The sequence below is a fragment of the Moschus berezovskii genome, chromosome 5 (assembly GCF_049115385.1).
Source record: "Moschus berezovskii isolate FMDL1 chromosome 5, NW_MosBer_1.0, whole genome shotgun sequence".
NCBI lineage: Eukaryota > Metazoa > Chordata > Mammalia > Artiodactyla > Moschidae > Moschus > Moschus berezovskii.
Genome location: NC_142464.1, coordinates 54766814 through 54788513, shown reverse-complemented (window position 1 = coordinate 54788513; position 21700 = coordinate 54766814). Strand labels below are relative to the sequence as shown.

At 35.5% G+C, this 21700-nt stretch overlaps 1 protein-coding gene across 2 annotated transcripts in view; it reads right to left on the bottom strand.

Annotated features, from left to right (window-relative positions):
• STIM2 (stromal interaction molecule 2) overlaps positions 1-21700 on the bottom strand; it is a 188586-nt gene that overhangs the window by 26472 nt on the left and 140414 nt on the right. The window contains exons 4-9 of one of the 2 annotated variants that reach the window (XM_055434195.2): positions 12725-12836; positions 9076-9191; positions 5608-5785; positions 4911-5088; positions 439-606; positions 153-176 (exon numbers count right to left, since the gene is read on the bottom strand). In XM_055434195.2, the coding sequence (XP_055290170.1) occupies positions 153-176; positions 439-606; positions 4911-5088; positions 5608-5785; positions 9076-9191; positions 12725-12836 (776 nt within the window). The remainder of the gene's footprint in view (positions 1-152; positions 177-438; positions 607-4910; positions 5089-5607; positions 5786-9075; positions 9192-12724; positions 12837-21700) is intronic. The other variant, XM_055434196.2, reaches the window with a different exon arrangement.

Genomic DNA, 21700 nt, shown 5'->3' with positions numbered 1-21700 from the left:
ACTAGAAGAACATAAACTATATCCTACTGCAATGGAGGTGTTAGTGAATGCACTGAGTTTTTTATTGTTCTTTTTCACTAGAAATCAGAATAAGACTCAATAATTTCACACAATTATTAATAGTCAGACATTAATTTCTAGTAACTACTAACCTGAATCAGATATGAAGCAGCAACCTAGAGGAGAAAAGCTCTGTATAAAACATTTATGATCATGATAATAGGGATGATTTTTAAATGATACTAAAGTCATTCTGAAAGGTGTACCCTTCTCTTTAAAAAGTAACTTTACTCTGCAGCCTATGATTAGAGTCAATCTACCCACTAAGTTCCAATTCATGAAAGAATCTGTGATACTAAAAATTTTATTCAGGCCTTTATACACCAACTGGTTAATCCCTTTAGAAATGTTAGTAAGTTTTGCAATATAGTCAAGTACCTCATCCTTAGCAATAGCTAGCTGCATTTCAGCATTCTGTCTTTTTATATTGTAGTACTGGACTTCTACTTCATGTGTTAGCTGAAGCCATTTTTGAAGTGCATCTGGAACAGACCAGCTGCTTCTAAGTTCAAATTCTTTTTCCGCCTTTTTTAGAGCCATTCGAACCTGGGAGGGAGGGAGGAAAACAAAAAGAAAAGGAGGAGGAGCGGAGGAGAGGGAGGTAGAAAGAGATGCAAAGGAAAGTGGCAGAGGTTGGAGAGAAAAAGAGAAATTTCTCTCTTTTAAAAGTATATAAATTAAGTTTTTTAAAAAAAGAAATTAAGATTTTTTTTTAGTACCAGAATTAAAAGAAAAAGCAATTTGAATTATACTCCTTGTAAAATCACAGTCTAAAATGATATTTCTAACATTAAAACAAAAGTTAAAGGTTTACGTACATCTTAAACTCACTAAGCAAGGTTCTAAAAAGCCAGAGGGTGAGAGGGCGCTTACATCTCTCTTAGGTTGCAATACTGCATTTTCACATTTTATAATAGACTCAACTGAGAGACAAAAACCCAGGCATGTACCAACTGAAATGGATTACATTTTCCTCATAATGTGTTTTTTTTGTTTGTTTATGGACAGGATATGAAGAAGTATCCAAAACAGGGTGAATACTTGTCCTATTACCCCTTCTAATGTTCCCAGAAGACTCTGCTGGGAACTATATACTATAACTACACACTCATTTTTTAAGTAATTACACCATTTTAAAAAAGGTTTTCAGACATCTTCTTTATGCTAGTTATTTCTCATTGTTATGAGCACATCTGCCTCTTATAGTCTGTTTTAAATCACCTCTAGTTAATTTTTTCCTGCTTCTCACATACCAAAAAGTAGATAAATTAACGCCTGCAGACCAAATATAAATTTCAAGAAAACACACTCTAAGTGATGTTCTTGATTTTTCCAAGGGAAACTATGAATAGCTTCGGTGTCAGAACGTGTAAGTTTTTCTTCTAGTCAGCTTTTAGGGGAGCCAGACAACAAACAGAAAACTAAAATGTGAGTTTGTGAGGTGGTATTAAGTGCTAACAAAAAACCTCTTAAGGACAGTCTAAGAAAATGACACAGAGGAAGAGACAACCCATTCTAGGAATGATTCATTTAAAAACTAGCAAGAGCTGAAGCTAAGGATGTGTAAAGATACATGATGAAATTTATGAGATTATGCACACATATTCAAGACCTTCAGACAAAGTGATGAGTGAACTATGGAGCATCGTGCTTCGGGAACACCAAAACTGCAAATTTTTCCAAAGTTAAGTAAACTGAAATTTCAATCCTACACTAACGTGCAAAGAAATGTCTGATCTGATAAAATCTAATTTATTTAAATGAACCTTACATGCCAGAGTAAACTAGAATACTAGACACACATTTGTGATAAACAGAACAGCTGTCAGATACTACAAGAAAAAAAAATGTAGAAAAATATTTTTTTTAAACTTTTTCAAGTTTTCTAAAACTTTCTAAAACTCTAAAACCATCAGACAGGAAGTAAATAATTCAAAATATAGACATTAAAAGGGAAAGTAAAACAACACTTACTTACTTAAGACAAATCATAAGCAACACTTGCCTGACGCAATTAGCTATGCAATATGCTTGGGACAATACTGTGCTTAATAAGACAGCTGGCAGAGCCCTGCGGTGTCCCTGCTAATCTCTCAAGAAAGAAGCTGAGCTCAGGTCCTGTGACACAGAGTTCTATGTAACACTACAAAGTGTAGGTCACACGCCCGTCTTCTTCTAAAGCTAAAATTTCTGTAAGTTTTCATTGTCAGCTAAGTATACAGATAATCTGAACAAATTCACTCATGTTTTTCTCATTAAGATTTTCCTTAATGTTGTGTCTATAAATGTATTTCCCTCAAAGAGCTCAATAAAGAGGGAAATAGATGCAGTGAAAACTGAATAATTGATAGTTTTTACAAATGATGAATTGTTTCAAAATACAATAATTACATAATTTTTGTGTCTTAGGAATAAAACAGTAATAACTAAAAACATGGTATCACACACATACACACAAAAAAACAACCTAAGTATCTGAAAACTTGACTTCTGGACCTGACTTCATGATTTATACCTCTGTAAGCTTCAACAAGTTCTTTCCTTTCTGAAGCTTATTGTTTTGTGTGTATAACAGGGGTATTATGACTTGTCCTGATTTTAAGTTCCTTGAGACTTTAAGAACAAAATAATTTATGCATTTAAACCACACAAAATATAAAGTGGTACTATTATTCATCCAAAAGCTCTTGTTTAACGGAAATTAACAAAATATGTACCAGTTTTTCTGCCTTTTAATTTTGAGGAGTTGATTACCCATCATGTAAAATACAATAAAGCTTTAAACTATGTGGAATTGTGGATTATGTGACATAGTATGTAAATTAATTTCCCAGTTAAACTTACTTCTATAAACAAAGCTTTTAATAGCAGTATAGGAAAACATGGACTTTGGAATAAGAAACATGTAATCTTCCCTTTGCCACATAATAGCTATGTTACCTATGGCAAGTTATTTAACCTCTCTACATACACATCTCATCTATAAATAAGAATATATCTATGTACAGTGAGGATTAAAATTTATGAGCAAACCATTTGCAATGATGTACACAGCATAAAGGTTTGGCACACAGTAAGCACTCATAAAACTGTGTTTCTTATTACTATAATCATATTGGACAGAGTTCCTTTTAAATACCCAATTCTCTCCTTTAAACTTACTGACTGAGGATCTCATTAGGTTTATTAAGTTTGTGCTGGGTTGTAATATCCTGGTAATCTTAGGGTCTACCATGGAGTGCAAGGCCTCTAGGCTCCAAACCCCAGACTAGAATACTTGTGATTTAGAGGTCCTTCTTTACATGGTGTCTTTTCCTCTTTCTGAGAGACAGTCTCCATTATAACATGCTATCAGTTTATGTCTCTACAGAAGATTTCCCTCTACTGCTTTCAGATTTGTTCTTTCTTATCTGCAAAGATCAGAATAACAGTTAACAAACTTTTTAGTTTAGTACTAGGAACAAACCAAGACTTGAATTCTCATTGAGAACAGGTATGGCGTTGTCACAGAAGTAAAGAACATAAAATTAATTCTCAAACACAGGGTAATTTTGGCTACGTCTTTTTTGTGAACTCCTTGCTTCTTTACTACATTCTGTATAAAGAAGGTTCTGTCAGGTAAACAGGACCAGACTGCAAAATAAGTCTAGGAGTCATTTTAGAGAACAAAGCCCTGACAGGGAAAAGACTCAAAAGACAATGTCTAGGGTGTGAGAGAAACAGCCATTAACAAAACAGATAGCTGTATTCAGTCAGACAAGTCCTACCAAAAAGGACAATCTTGAAGGAACTAGTACCATACACTGAACATTTTTTGATGAGTTTAAGTTTAAACCGAAATGCATTCATTACTTAATTTTTATTTCATATTTAGCACTTGATTGAGAAGGCAACAGTGCATATAGCAAAGCTGGAGGCAGAATACCTAAGTTCTTGGCCCTGTCTTACAAGTCACTCTCTAAACTTGAACACACTTTCTTGTCTTCATTTTGTTCCTCAGATTCTTTATCAGTAAAGAAAGGGTCAAAGTCAGAAGAAGGAGAAGAGATTATGGAAGCAGAGCTTGGAGTGACAGGCTTTGAAGATGAAGGAAGGGGCCATGAGCCAAGAAATGCAGGCAGCCTCTAGAAGTTGGACAAGGCAAGGAAACAGATCCTCCCAGAGCCTCCGGAAGGAATGCAGCCTTGTAGACCTATTTTAGACTCTGACTGCAAGAACCCTAAGATAATAACAACGATGTGCTGTTTTAAGCCACTAAGTTTGTGGTAAATTTTTATAGCAGAATTAGAAAAAAATACACCTACCAATGAATATATTCTCCTGCAACCTCCCCACCTTCTCTGAAGGATAGTGCAATGTCTGAATTTCATCCTGAGTAAATGCACAGTAGCAGATATTGGAAAGGACACCTTTTGGACAACTTCAAAATCTGTACCACAGAATGTTCTAGAACCATTTAACAGGATTCAAATGGATGTTTAATAGAGATTATTAACATGACCAGAGAAGTTTAACACTATATATACTAATACTTTACTACTAGGTTATAGTCAGAAACTCAGACATAATACAGATGTTAAATAAACATCTTAGGTTTACTCAAGACAACATGGCATGGGCTAGGACATCATGAGTGAGTGAACATAATGCTAACTTTATCTTTAAGTTGGTTCTTTGTTTTTTGCTGTATGAACTCTGCCCAATGCTGACAATATGGACAGGTTGACCCTACTACTGACCAAGGAAGAATATATGATGGAATAAAATGTAGCAGACTGAACAAAATAAAAAAAAATCCTCAAAGGAGCAATACAAATTTCCTCACAAACACTTCTTTAAAACGTAAATACCTGTTCCAATTCCTGCTCTGCATACTGACGTCTACTCAGTTCACATTCAGCTCCCTCCCTCAGCTCTCTCAGTCGACAAGCTTCTTCCTTCGCGTAATTGATTTCATCCATCATTTTGCGCTCCAGATTTTGCTTTTCTACGGCAACATTTCTGTTTTCTTCCTGTGCCTTTTCAAGCCTTACAGAATAAACATGAAAATTCCTCACAAAAGTTTCCAAAATTTCATTATTTTAGTGAAGAATAAATATGTATCAGGCAATAATATACATGTTTTTATCAGAATTCGCAGCAATTTCTATTAATCTTAAATTTGGACAACAAAAACATCAGGTAAGCTACTAGATAGCTATTTGGTTTATCTTGGGCTAAAAACACAGAAATAGCATGGAAACACTCTTCAGGAAAAAGACTTTTAAAAAATTGATAATTATTTAAGTCATGTTTAAAATAAAATTTAACTACACATGTAATTCTACCTACATTTGATTTCCACTTGTCTTCTACACATTTATTCCCTAATGCATACCTTTTTAATAAATTTGTAATTATGACCTTTCTAAAATTGTGAAATGAAGTGTACACACAATTCCTGATAATAGGTCTAAATACAAATGCATAAGCACGTGCCCATATTACATATTCACAAACTGTATGGTCCCACATAAATAACATTTACACCCTTTTTTACCTACTCACCTCTCTTGCAAGTCCATTAGACTTTGCTCTGCAGTTTGTAGACTCTCTAAGTCTTTCATCATTTTTGCAACATGCTCTTTTGATGTCTTATTCTGCGTATAAGCAAACCAACATCCTCCAACACCAATTACTATAGAAACCGTAAGGATAAAATCCTTCATCCAGTTATGAGGAGGGCCTATAAAGAGAATTACAGATGGCAAATTAATCTCTGAGTATCACAAAATCTCAATACACATGGCCACTTAGTTTAAAAAGTAGTAGATATCTAAAAACAAAACAAAATATGAAGATGTCCCTCCCATATATAAGCCCCAGCCTTTTACAAATTTTTTCTTCAAATAATCAATGAGTTTATGATAACTACCTGATATACTAGACCTACAGGAGGCAGGGGCTTCCCCAGTGGCTCAGTGGTAAAGAATCTGCTTGCAATGCAGGAGATGCAGTTTCATTCCCTGGGTCAGGAAGGTCCCCTAGAGAAGGAAATGGCAACCCACTCCAGTATTCTTGCCTGGGAAATGCCATGGACAGAGAAGCCTGGCGGGCTATAGTCCATGGGGTCACAAAAGAGCTGGAAATGACTGAGCAACTAAACAGCAACAACAGTAACAGGGGGCAGAGATAACCCCACATGGATGCACTATGCCCCTGCTGGTACAGGAGTTGGTGAGAAAAATCCTAGGGCATTCTGAAAAAGCATAGTATCTCCAACCACATATACAGAGAATGGTCCTCTATGGGGTGAAAAGAGTCATAACGAGTATCACCATCACCAGCCCAACTCCCTTCCTTCAGACAAGTTAGGTAGTGGCCATGCTTTAATACAAAAACTGAAACCTTAATCATTCACCAGAAAGCTTTCTTCCCAAGCATGTAGCCACGTAACTAGTTAGGATTAATTAGTGATTCTCAACTGAGAGGGACATTTCCCTCCAGCAGACATTTGACAATTTTTGCTTGTCACAATTCAGGAAGTGGAAGTAGGGCTATTTGCTACTGGTATCTACTAGGTAGAGGCCTGGGATATTGCTAAACACCCAATAATGTACAAGATAATCTCCTTCCTGCTCCCACTCTGGTGATAACAAAGAATTATCTGGGAATTATACAGCCCAGAATGCAAATAGTGGCAAGGTTGAGAAACCATGGGTCAAATGATCATGACACGCCATGTTTTTGGTGGTTTATTGCCAGAGAGATCTGGGTGACTCGAAGGAAACAGGTGTCAGGGATAGAAGTAACCCCCACACTTACTTGTTTCTAAACACTTACTTATTTCTAAAGTAAGGAGTAGGGAGCCAGGGCCTATTGTCTTCAGTAATACAAAACACAAAAACCACTAGTCAAATAATTTCCTAGTTTATCTCTGAATGCAGGGGCTCAATTGAGGGATGCAGGGTAACTAATGAAACATGATGTATTATTTCTTGTAAAGAGATTATAGGTTTTCAGTGAAAAATTGCCTAGCTGCCCATACCCCTGGCAGCAAGGAGATATTTTCCATGTTTGACAAGATGAAGAGCTCCACAGAAATGAAAAGTTCTCATGCTTACAAGTCTAGGGTTCGTGTATGTTTACATAGGGTGATAAACAGCATGCTCTATGCCAGAGACCCTCAGCGCTGCATATTTTCAGAGCAGATACCCTCACCTACAGTGAAAGAGATTCTCTCTTCACTCTTTGGCAGAAGGCTAAAGTCTCAAAAGGATTTATTTTTATTCTGCATCAGGCTGAGAGGTTCAGCTCAGGCTCCAGTTCAAATATGGGACTTATTCAGGCTGAACTTGGAGAAGGAAATGGCAACCCACTCCAGTGTTCTTGCCTGGAGAATCCCAGGGACGGGGGACCCTGGTGGGCTTCTGTCTATGGGGTCACACAGAGTCGGACACGACTGAAGTGACACAGCAGCAGCAGGCTGAACTATAATCACCAGAAATAATAATAAAAAGATGGACAAGTCTCAAACTATACAATAAATACCATGAACTGGTAAGGATTTCAGTGAAAACTCCTTTACAATGTATCTCCATTCACTTGATACTGCTAAGTTTTTTTTTTTTTAAATAATCTTAATGTGGGTGTTCCAACCATAAGGTTCATTCATTCAAGTAATAATTCTAAGACAAACACATTAAAAAGGTAATGCATCATTAACTTCTAAACTGGTTTGCTTATTAATACATTTGTTTTCAACATTCTTTGAGACTAGTTTGGTTTCTTTACAAATGATAATACTGTTTGGCTTACAGAGTAGTTTGTTCTTGGATCAATAAAATAAAAATATCAAAATAAAAAAATCAATCTGTATATAGAGACAAATGCTATCGTTTAATTCCTATTTGAACCAATAATTCGCATGAAAAAACTAGAGTGAATCTCACAGAAGACAATCCCCAATAGACTCAGTTGAAAACTCAGGACAAGGAAAAGGTTAGAAAGGGTATCATCTCCATGGAATGCTTGGCATTTCAATAGTGTTCTATTTCCTAGAGTTTGTAATTCCCACCAACAGTACATTTCCACCAACTCTCATAAAGGGGGGTTCCAGCTGTTTCACCAGCTGCTCTTTTAGCCTGAGCCAAACAAGAACCACCAGTAAACTCATGGAATGCATCCAACCTCTCCAGTAACCCTTTTTTAAGCAGGGGCACCCCCAACACAGAATCATAGAAATCTACAAGCCTCTTAACTGCAAAAACTGAGGTAAACATTAGTTTCTTCATTTATAATTTGTGAAAGCCATTTTTCTAGAATTAACTTAGTTATTCTGTTTTGAAAAATAAAATTCCTCTCAAATGTGTACTCTTCAAACAATTTTCCCCCAAAGCTTTCTGAAATCTGAAATTAAATGACGTAAACAAATTAAACTTCCCTTCTGGGAAGAAAGTATTCCTGTCAAGGTAAAGAAGAAGTTTTATTTTCCTTACAAATATGACAAAGCAATTTCTTAAATGTTCTTCCTCAGAACAATAAAATAATATTCTCCACCTTGTGCTTCTGCCAGAATAATCTATTACTTTATACAGTTTCAAACAGGCCTCTAGGGCCACTGTTTTTGACTGTATCTTAAAAATCCTTTTCCTGGTAACTAATAAAGTCCAGTTAGGATTTATTATTTCATGCCATCAAGACAGTGAGAATGCACCTTTTTTAAAAAGGATTCTAGGGAATATCGAACTATAATAGCAAACATTAAAACTGCTATAGTTCTAAATCTAGAAATTTAATCAACTTACATACAGTTTTACAACTTTCTACATCAGTAACCAGCTTTGAAACTACCACATGCAGTATTTCAATGACAGAAAATCTCATTCTATAAATCTTTTAAGATAGTATTATACTCTTTTATACCTAACAGAGCATTCTTCTGGTCTACTACCTTTCTTACTTTTTCCTTCTTTAAATAACAACAGATGATCTGATTATTCTTTTTCATCATATTTTGTGCGAGAGAATACTAACGCGTTAGAGGTCCGAACAAAACCACATCCAGCGCCTTGAGCTGAAGTTTTTGTCTATGACTCCGGTCGCTGATTTTCAACTGAGAGATCATAAATGAAAATTCATGCACTGCTATCCTGTTCATTTAAAAAATACATATATATTAAAAATATTACTAGGATGACATTTAAATATTTCAGCAACATACTTAATACTTATACATATTAGTGATGATTACTTTAAGAGTTCACCCAAGTACAATTTAATACTTCATTATATGCAACAAAAACCTTTTCAGTGCAAGCTTAGCAGTGCAAATACTTCTGTATGTCAATAATTTCACTGCTATATTGATGTTTTTGTTTTCTAAGGTTTCTTTATGCTATAAATTAATGTGATTCAGAAATTAATCAAATTCAAAATATTTTATAATTACTAAATTACCTCTGGTATTTTACCATCATTCCATAAACAACAAGAAAATTGTAAGCAATTTATTTAATAACACAGCAGACTTAATCATTCTCAATTTAGATCATAGTCATTTTCTTTTTAAATATCATTTTAAAAACCTGTACCTTTACATTCTAATATTTAAACTATTTAAAAGTTCACTGAAGTCATAAATGAAAAGTAAAAAGTCATCACTGGTTGGGGGAATAAATTGAGGAATATTTGTAATAAGAAGTATAGAACCATTTTACTAGCAATGAAGAAAGTCTGCAAGGTGCCCAAAGGCTCAGGTGAAATAAGGAAATAAAACTGCTTTGTTTTGGACTTCCAATCCAAGTAGGCCAGTAGTTAAGATTTCTCATCAACCAAGTGGATTCAAAGACGAATCTTATGACACAAAGTGTAATAATAATAATAAAACTGTTAATAACAATGACAATTACAAAAATAAGCATGTATTATGTGCTGAGTACTGTGCCAAGAACTTTTCAAACCCAAAAATTCTATAATATATGTAAAATTGCTATTTTATAAATGAGGAAACTAAGGCAGTTGTAACTTGTCCAAGATGACATAACTAGTAAGAAGTAAGGTAGGGAAAGGTAGGGATTCAAGCCCAATTATCTATGATTCCAATGACTGAACTCTGAACCTTTTATTTAGGAAGATTTCAGGTTACAGAACTCCTATGAGGTTTCCACAAAACTTTAGAGAGGAAAGAACTCTAACTTTCCCTATAGAAAATGCCTGCATTCATCACCTCTGTAGGTAACCTTTTGTGTGTAAGCTCCTGTCACATCTTTAATATGACACTTACTAAAGTGCATGAAGGCAAACTGTGTCTTATCTCTTTATCCCCAAACCTAGCATGGTGCTTGGCAAAAGTAGATGCTTGATAAATGTTTATGTAATAGATAAATGAATGCATGGATGGGTGCAAGAATGAATAGCAATACTATCAGTATACAAAATTTAAGAGAGACAACGAGATGTAGTAAAAACGAAACTATAAAACAGAATTTTATGCAAAGTTCAATATGAGTCCAGAGGTGGAAGGGATTCTACCTGAGTGGGTGAGGATGTCAGGGAAGTTCACACAGGTCTGAAAGGAATGAGGAGGCATGTGTCAGGTGAAGAGAGCCTTAGTATAAGCTCTGGTAACAGAATTACAGAATATAGAAAACACAGTAAAAGGCTTAAGATAACCATGACATGAAAACTAACATAGTTTTACCTACCTACTACAGATGTAATAGTATTTTAAAGTCACAGAAAGGAAACAAAATAATGAATTACTGTAGGTATGTGTACATCTGGAATGTGTAAAACATTTTCTTATACATGCTTACAAATAGCTCTTATGTCTACAGTTACACCACAAAAAGCTTTGTGACTTAGGTAATTAATTGCTACTGCCCCTTTGAATGGATTCATCTAATTTCTATCACCATATAAAAGGGGCTTGATGAAGACTATGCCAGTTTTTCTTTCCCCTCCATTCAAAAAGGCACCAGTAGGTTGACCTGAAAGTTGAACTTCTACATTTATAAGTTTTCTTCTGTAGTAACATGTTCACTATTTTGAAAAACTTATCTTGATTAAGTGTGATGTTATCTCAACAATTCTACCAGAATTTGAGGTTATCTCTGATAAACTTCAGGATTCCCAGATGGTTCAGTGGTAAAGAATCTGCCTGCAATGCAGGAGATGCAGGTTTGATCCCTGGATCTGGAAGGTCCCCTGGAGAAGGAAATGGCAACCCACTCCAGTATTCTTACCTGGGAAAGCCCATGGACAGAGGAGCCTGATAGGCTACAGGCCATGGGGTCACAAAAGAGTTTGATATGATTTAGTGACTAAACAACTGAAAACATTTACTTCACTAAAAGAAAAAAGTGGCCATAACATTTACAGTCAAAATATTGAGCTGCCTGTTTATTTCATGCTGTTATTATATGAAGAAACTTTCCAAAGGACAACATAAGAAAAGTTGTGTAAGTCACAGGGTTAACAAATAACTTAAAAAACCCTAATCCCACCTTAATGCTCTACTATCCTGTTTTAACTTAGAAATTTGTCTTCTTTAAAAGCAAGAACTCAATTTTAATTTTTTTCTTCTTTCCAGCATCTAGTTGCACCATGAATGTAAAAAATACTCAATATGCACTTACTAATTTGACTCTTAACCCCATTAATTTCATCATTGTAGTCACGTGCGCAGTAAAATCAGAAATACTGATGCTCAGAATACATTTAAGGAGATATGAAAACTTTCAACTTAATCCAAAAAACAAACTTCTAAGTAAAAGAAGCTGTGTACTTAAATAAGATATATGCAGGCACACTGATTAGAAATATGCATATAATAATAGAAAACATAATTAAAGTCTTTTTTGATACAGAAAAAAATCTAGGTTTGAATGGAACATGAGCAATCTTGTAAGGGTCAAATTTAAGTGAAATTTCTGCAAATTTTAACATTTAAATCTTTAGTGATTATTAGGTTAACTAATGCAATTTTAAAATATAATTTAGAAAAGTAGTGGCAATTAATTCCAGACATCTAAGGGATAAACTAGCATCTTATACTTTGGTATCAGATCTATCCAGGTTCAAATACTACCTTGGGCAAAATATTTAACTTCTTTCTGACCTGGTTTCTTCAATCTATAAAATGGGAATAATAGTACATAATTTTAACCTGAAGCTTAAATGTGATAATACAAAGCATCTCTGTGTAATATACATTCAAAAATAATTACTATCTTTTACCTTTTATTTATTAAACTTTTTTTGAGATTTAACTTATTGTCACTAATATTAAGTGGTTAGTACTGTTATTAAAAGAACAACAATTAAGAGGTATCTGTACATTAATCCATTCAAATAGGTTTTCTCATATCAAATGAATAAGTTTTGTTACTTTTACCAGAGGGTCAGAGGTTGGTCCTTTGATGTTATCTAAAAAAGATATAGCTGACCTATCTTCTAATTCTCAAAATTACTTTCCCTAGGAATAATTTTTTTTAAAAGACCTGATTATTCAAGCAAGAAAAACTGATTAAAACTTACAAATTCATACCTTACAAGTATCAAAGAATGGACATATTTATAATATTTTCTTTGAGTCCTTAGCCACAGAAGTAACTTAATTGAAAAGTGACCTTATTCTCTAGGAGTAGGAAAAAAAAAAAACACTTGGATAATAAAGACCCACCTGGGAAGCGTTGTTCCTTTGACATTGTTGTCTCTAAAATTCTTCTCATATTGGGGTAGTTCAACAAATTCTATCAACCACTGAAGTGTGTCCTCAAGGGTCCAATTATGAACTACAAAAGATAAAAAGCAAAAGACTATTTTAAACACATGTGCTTTCAGAATTCATAAAAATTATATATATTTATATACATACATATACAACACTACTGTAACTTCAGAGGAAATAACGATGTTAGATTGAATTTTCAATTCAATCACTAATAAGTACTAAAATAATGTTTGGCATTATATGAGAAGCTCAAAACAATGGAGACATACCTCCTACCCTTAAGGGCTTACAATCTAGAACAGAGAGGACACATAAGCAAAAAGAGAACAAAACGTTAGCATGTTTAATTCTAAAATAAGCATCTATGCAAATTTGAACAGGATGAAATAATCTACTATTTCCCTGGCTATAAAAAAACTTACCAGATATACATTTATTCATTCTTCCTTTCATTTAACCATCCATCCACATAACATTATAAACCTTCTCAGTATCAGATTCCATTCCAGGCACTGGGAATATAGCAGTAAAGAAGATGGATAAACTCCTTGCCTTCATAAAACAAATTCTTTTGGGAGTGCGGAGGGGCAGTTAATAAAAGGAGGAAGAAAAGAGGAAGAATTTCAGATAATGATCAGCTATTACAAAAGAAATGAAAGACGTCAGGGTAAGTTTCTCTGAGGAGCTGTTACCTGATTTAAGACCCAAAAATTGCAAGAAGCCAACACTGCGATGATCTTGAAGAAAAAACAATCCAAACAGACTTAAAAGCTGGTGTAAAAACCTCACAGAATGAACCAGCTGTGTATGAGGGATAGAAAGTAGTCAGAAGGGCCAGGTTAAAAAACATTTTCAAGAATTCTGGATATCTTTTAATAAGAAAAAGGAGAAGTAAATAATCTATGCTTTTAAAATAGCACTCTCCACTGTGGAGAATGAACTGTGGGAAACAAGACTGAAAACAAAGAGAAATAAGACCAGTCCTTATCCAAGCAAAAGGAGTTATTGTCTTGGACCAAGGTTCCAATAGAGGATATAATGACAAGTGGCCAGAATCAGGACATATTCTGGGGAAAATGCTTTCAGATGTTCTGATGAAATGGGTGGAAGCTGGCAGGCAGAAGAAAGTCTAAAGAAGCACAGAGAGTGCTTCCACTAATTAAGAGAGGAAAGAGTGAGGAGCACCAGACGTGGGAGGCAAGTAGGGGCAGGTGATAGAGATCGAAAGTTCTATTTTTAGACATTATAACATGTCTAAACATTTGAAGTATATATCAGATATTTAAGCGCAGATAGACAAGAGCAGTCTGACATACAAATCTTGAACTTAGGGAAAAGTAAGGTTAGGAATAGAGACATAAATTAGGAGTCATGAGCATACAGATGGTCTTTAGACTGAATGAGATCACCCAAAAGAGCTGAAGATAGCTATTACTGGATTCTAGGAGACTGGCTCCAAATCATGAAGAAAGACAACTAACGTCTCTTCTCCTAGACACTTACTTTGAATTAAGCCCTTTATATGCATTTTTCCCTTTAAGCCCTAAAAAGAAAGAAACAAAAACGTATGAGGCACTAACATGATGATCTCCATTTTGGAGATGAGAAACTGAGAAGTTAACGGGACCAAGACAGTCAGCAGCAGAAGTGGATCTCAACCCAGGCCAACTGACCTCAGGACCTGATTCTATGCCACTGTGAGAGGGACGATAACAGTAGAGACATAAACAAGCAGTTACATACTGGAAGCAGTAAAGACGTTTCCACTTCAACAAGAACAAAGACAGGTTTATCCAAAGGAAAGGATGTGAATGTGCTGGAAAAAAGAAGAGCTCCATATTCGTCTTCACATGTAATTTGAAGATGTGGAAAAACAAAATGCTTACAGATCACAGAAAAGGCCGAAGGAGAGAGAAGAAAACAAGTGAGCAATAAAAGCATCTGGGAATCCATCTGTGATAAACCTGAGATGAGATCTTCCTGAGTATGAATTTACTTTTGTAAGCAAAGCTGGATGTTCATCATCTGCCTTTTTCATCAAATGTTCTTTAGAAGAAAAGTTTAAATAAATCAGAAACAAAATATTAACAAAAATTAACTTTTACATAACATACAACATTTGATAATTTTATACTGAGACAGAGCTTTGACAATTTTTTTAAATGATTTCTCCTTCTTGTGTTCATGCTGTTAAGACTGGGCATGTGCCTGAGGCTGCTATATCCATTTAGCCAAATAACTTAGAATAAATATCAGCCAAAGGTTCAGGCCCTGGGTGCTTTCCACTGAATTTAACACATGCAAAGTAGCTTTTTTAAAAAATTTCTTCCTATTCAAGACAAACTGCACTGAGAAGTGCCTGGTCTGAGACTCTGCCAAGAAACCGACAGCACAGCTGCACCTCACACACCCACACGAAAACTTCAGCCAAGATAACAGGATAAGATGCTGTCATATCCATGGCTGTTCATCTGATCAACAGCAAAAGCCTAAACACTCCAGTGCATCAAAATACTCTCAATTATCAATGAAACAAGACAGAAAAGAAGAAAAATCGAAGAAGAAGACATGTTTAAAGTACCCAAATTCTAGTATTATTCTATCTAATAAGTAGAGAATTACACTGGTGCTAAAGTAATTTTCTTTACAATGAATCTGTAAAACTACAAAATTCTAACAGAGCACACAGTTTGCTTTGGTGTGCGGGGGGAGGGGGGCAGGGAAGAGGAGTTCATTTCATCGTCTTCTTTTTCTCATGCTATTTGGTTTCTTTGGTAATGCCTGGTAAGTATCTTCTCAGGACCAGGACCTGTACTGTATATTAGCTTTCTCAGTACTGGTCTTTTGATTCTCAGGACAGATAATACTATGCCCTTCCTCGGGGTCTCTGCACACATGGTGTTTCCTCTTTCCTTTTCTCCTCCCCTCTGACTCACCTTTATCTATTTACTTTATTGAGCCTTCATATAGCAGTTAAAACTTTAATTCCATGGGGAACCTTCTCAAACACTGCTATATGATCATATATCACACTGTACTTTTAGGCATGGCATTTAACATAGCATTTATGATTATTTGTTTCTATGATTATTGTTTTAACGTCTGTTTATACCTCTAAAGCATAAGTTTCTTGCTCACTCTTCTATCCCTAGCACTTGGTACACAAAAGGTGCTCAACAAATTACCTACTGAATTCTCTCAAATAAATGAAGTAGAATGTGTTTGTAACTGACAACTATTATGAAAATCTTATTTTCACATTTTAGAAAGGAGATTCAAACAGAAAGAGGAACTTTTCTGCATTAAGAAATTTTTGTTGATTAAAGCGTTATTAAGAATTATCTGGAAATCAACTATCCTTCAATTTTTAAAAAGTAAATTTTAAAAAATTATCCAGTTCTTTATTATCCAAGTCTCACTGCCTCTTTCACATGCGCTGTTGCTAAACAGCATTTCCACCAGAGGGCAGACAGAGAAGGATAATGTATTCATTTTAAAATATAGATTTTTTTTTTTAATCTATCTGCAGAGCTATGGAAATGTCAGTTTCTACACTGTCAAATTCTATTGTTTCTGCTAAAAACTGCGACCACTGCTACAGGTTGTTGTCTTCGAGTGATCTGGGACAATTTATTCCAATATCAACAGAAAGAACTCTGGAATTAAAACAGACCTGATTCCAGTCCCAGCAACTCAATTTCTCAGCACAAAAAATAATGAAACTGAGCTAGACCATCTTTAAAATTCATTCAAATTCTTTGTTTTTTATTTCGTTATAATAAATAAAAGATGATGTTTAAAATACTGCTAAACTGTTAACCTAGAACAGTAGATTATAGAATAATGAGAGGGGGAAAAGTAACTCTAAGAACTTTCAGGACAGCAACAAAACTGTTCCTAACACATACTAAGTGTTTATTAAACACTGGGAGATTTGCAAAGCTTATTTCCAAAAACCACTGCAACAACTCTTTGAAGTAGGTACTTTCATCATCATACTGAACCTGTTTATGAAGGTGAAGTTCTTAATTAGCTAAAACAGACTACTAAATGGTCAAACCAGGTTTCAGAACAAGTCCATGTCTAGAATTGTTTACCACTGTAAAGTAACGTTACCTCTTTAGAGTTAGTCGCAGGGAGTTGGACACGACTGAGAGACTGAACTGACTGACTGACTGAACTGAAATGGTCCTCATAATCAAATAAGGCACTTCAAGTAGACAGTTTATACTCCACATTTTCAACCATTTATGTAGCTTTCTAGATTACAGTTGCTCTTCCTCACGCCCCTGATCACATGTACATATATCTGCCATAGGATTTATCCACGTGCTCTAATGAAATTGTCCGTGCTTGTGTTACCCTCTGGCTGATGAGTTCCTCAAGGGCAGGAACTTGCTCTACCTAACAGTGATTATTAACACCATAATGCCACATACCTTTGATTAGGATTTTACATATTAATATACACTATATTTAACATCTCCAAACCACATCTGTGAGACAGCTGTTTCTCTACAGTCTGTACAGAGAACCTTGGCCAAGAGAGGCCATGGAACTGCAATGTAGTCACACAGCGAGAATTTGAACTCTAATCTCTGACCCCAAGTTCACTGCCAATATAGGTGGCTCCTGATTTAAAAGAAGTGCTCACTATTTAACTTTAAAACTCAAAACACGTTTTCTGTGAGAAACAAAGCTTCCAGACATATAGCATTAGTAGTAATTCAAGAGTTAAACATTGCAGATGAGCAATCTGCCACGGGTAACTGTGTTAATGGAGTCAGGATTCCACTAGAGACGTCAAGTAAGCACCATGGCCTACTGAAGGCCGGCAATAGTAACACAATAGCCCAGTGGAGCGATGCCAGTTCTTCATCATGGCACTGGCTTCTAGGACTTGAAAAGGGGGCTCTACCAGCCTGAAGGGTAAGATTTCAAAGAGATTTCAGGAGATTCAGAGCTGCAGCAGGGCTCTGGACCAAACAAAGTAGTGTGAGACAGGGGAGAATGGGGACAGGATGGTGACTAGAGGCAAATCTCCAGGAGATAGGAGGGTGTGGGGGGTGCACATTTATGAATTTTTCACAGGAACACAGGCAAGAGGAGTATTCTCCTTTCCATTATCTCCCTTTGCTGCTAGCTAAAGAGCCATTTCTGTAAGGGATGAGATTTCCTGGTTCTGTACCAAAACAGCTTCCCTTTCTTCCCCTGATCCTAACTGTTGCTGTCAATCCGACCTCCACAGACTTATTTTGGACCATCACTTTAAAGAGAAAAATTATAACTGTGCTTAAGTGGAGAAAGCTTTTAGACAGCAGTACGAGCTGTAGTAATGAGGAGAATGAAGAGATAGGAAAGGCTAGAAATACCAACTGAATAAAGAAAGGAACATTCCTGTGGCCATTCAGCAAAAGTAGACTTCCAAAAAAGATGCATGAGTCATGCATAGGTACATCCTCAATTGAACAAACGAGGTTATAAGTAGAAGAAACACCAACTGAAAGTGATGTCTCCCTCGCCTGAATTTCCATAGTACTTACTATTCCTACCAAATGGCATATCACATGTGCTGCCTTATTTTGTAACTATTTGCTTAATTACATCTTATGTTCCTACCATATTGTAAGTTTCCAGCAGCTCAGCATAAAGTTGCCATTTAAGTATTAGCTGAATATATAACTGACTTTTTTCTTCCTTAAAGAACCTATTTTGTTTTTAATTGTGTCCACTTGTTATCCCATAGTTGCATGAAAGACATATGATATTGTTTTCATAATATCACATTTCAAAGTAACACTGGAGAATCCCTGACTCCAAAAGAAGATCACAGGACCTTACAACATGAAGGAACTTAGAAGGTGCCAGTTTAAAGCCATGCATTTGACATTCAGCTAAGAAATTTGTGTGCTTCCTGTCCATTCCTGCCTCAAGCAAATGTAATAGAAACAAAAACTGTGAACGAGAAACTTCAGAAGATTAAAATACATGTATTTACTTGCTCATTTTCATCTATAAAATACAATCTTATAAAACTTTTTCCAGTGGTCATGTATGGATGTAAGAGTTGGACTGTAAAGAAAGCTGAGCGCTGAAGAATGGATGCTTTTGAACTGTGGTGTTGGAGAAGACACTTGAGAGTCCCTTGGACTGCAAGGAAATCCAACCAATCCATTCTAAAGGAGATCAGCCTGGGTGTTCACTGGAAGGACTGATGCTAAAGCTGAAATTCCAATACTTTGACCACCTGATGTGAAGAGCTGACTCATTTGAAAAGACCCTGATGCTGGGAAAGATGGATGCTGGGCAGGAGGAGAAGAGGACAACAGAGGATGAGACGGTTGGATGACATCACCGATTCAATGGACATGGGTGTGGGTGGACTCCGGGAGTTGGTGATGGACAGGGAGGCCTGGCGTGCTGCAGTTCATGGGGTCACAAAGAGTCGGACACAACTGAGCGACTGAACTAAACTGAATGCACCCAGTGCACTTAGCCATATACTTGTATTAAGTTATAGGCCTAAAAATACAAAACGGCTTTGTGAAGTACCACCACATAAGTTTTCATCTGTTATATTTAATATAAGTACAAGCTGTCCTAAAAGCCTTCAAATATGATTTGTGAAATCACCTAAATTCTGTGGGTGGCGGGGTACGAATTACAAAGCATTAGTGTGCATGTACAGACATGTTAATACAGCAGCACCTAACATTTTATAAGCACTTGGCAAGTTCCAGCAACGGGGCTAAATGCTTTATGTGAACTATCTCATGAAATCCTATGAAGTAGGTTTTAGGAGTAATATTACAATCTTGGTTTACAGATCACGAAGCTGAGGCTCAGAGTACGAGTAACTTGTCTAAATTCACACACCAAGTAAGCAGTGGAGATAGGATTCAAAACAGTATCTGTTGACTTCAAAGCCCCAACTCTTCACCATTACACTCCTTGTCCTCCTCTCCTCTGCATTAATGAGAACATTTAAAAAGACAGCCAAATTCACAATCAACTGTGTCACACCTTGGATATAATATGCTTATATCTACACCATGGATATAATACATACAATACATCATTTACATTTACTCTGCATTTCATTTCTTAATACCTCTCTTACTACTTTTTTAAAGGTGCTACATTCTAAATTTATGATACCATATCTAACGTTCTTAATATTAAGAAAGCAACTGGCCTAACAGTTTCTTTTGGCAAACTAAATATTTTAGAAAAATCAATTCCTAATATCTTAATACAGTACTGTATTAAGTACAGTACAGCTAAACACCTTACAGTTACTACACACTTACTACTTTCTAATAAAGTATGAAAACTTTTTTGTAAGTATCAAAAGGTATGGTGGGAGGGTCAGGAAGGAGAAAGTAAAAACACTGTTAACGAAAGTTAACTATCCTTAAAGCTGGTTGTATGAAATGGTTAATGAAAGAAGTTCTATATTTTGAAGCTACTCAGATTAACACAACCTAAAAACTATTTGTCATTTGAAAAATATCTCAATTATTGCCATGTTTATGTGAAGTGCTAATTTCTAAAATATAGGTACAACCAGTATTTACAACTTTTCCAAAGCCTATTTCAACTAAGAATTTCAAGTTACGAAAGTCTCAGAAGTTCTTACAGTGACAGTCGTAACTTATCATGGGAATATGCAACCAACTGAAGGTTCAACATAGCAAGACTTTGGTGAAAAGCAACTTTAACTAAATGTAATATAAACATAAAAAATAACTTTCTAAAATATAAAAAATGAAAAAATTTAAAATCTTCCACACTCCATCTTAACTCAGGCGGTTTACAGACTTTGCGGTGTCCAGAGCTCAGAGTGAGATTTTAGCTGGTCAGCTGCTCAGCACCATCAAGAGAGGCTTATCTTTAGAACAGAGCCAGCATGTGAGCGCCTCGGATGCATGGTGGTCAGCGGGGCATGTCTCTGTAACATGGACTAAATTCCTGCACTATGCTATATTTGGACACCTAAGAGCCACACCCTGAACTTGGGAAGCCTAAATATCAGTAGTTGTATCAAAGAGAAATAACTACACACTTTCTCTCAAGAGCTCCTTACCTTTCATCATTCAAGAATTATATGTAATCTTTAGGCATCCTAGATCAATATTGGAAAATGTCTCAATGCTCAGAGTTCAAAAATTACTAGGGTATTGTTCTCTTCCCAACAGTGGTACAATGGACACTAAGAAAAGACTTTAATACTTTTCCTATTGTCAACTGCATTCTTATCATTTAAACAAGAGTATGCCATCAACACCTATTTTCACGAAGATAATGGAAGATAACAAAGACATATCTAAAAACAGAATCTGGAGAAACACTGAATCTCAAAGTTGTGTGACTGTTCTGAAGATTAACAAAACATATGAGGAAATAACTCTTAGGAATGGTAAAAGTGCTTCACAAATATAAATTATTATCAAAGTATAATAAATATTATTACTTAAAATAAGTTCAAGGAATCTACTTACTTTATATATCAGTCAATAAAATCAGTGGACTCAATGGCTATAAAGGAACTACATGTTTAATCAAGTTTTCCTAAATATCTCATCATGGCATCATTAAAGACATCACCTTAGGGACTGAGTGGATGAATTTCTAGTTATGTATCTTCCATTGTACACTCAGCCCTTGACCTTTTTTTTTAAACCCCAAACTGAAACTATAAAGAGTAATTCACATTAAAGGAAAATAAGTTCTTTAAGGGCAAACAATATCTCTCATTCATTTCTATATTCACAACACATTATACAATGCCAAAAATATAACGTGCAAAAAACAAATGTGGAATGGCAGATGTTTCTTAGGAACTCAATTAATACTCGCTGGGTAAGTGAGTGAATAATAAAATGATTTATTAACCAAAGCTGCCAGGAAAATGTCACCTTCGCA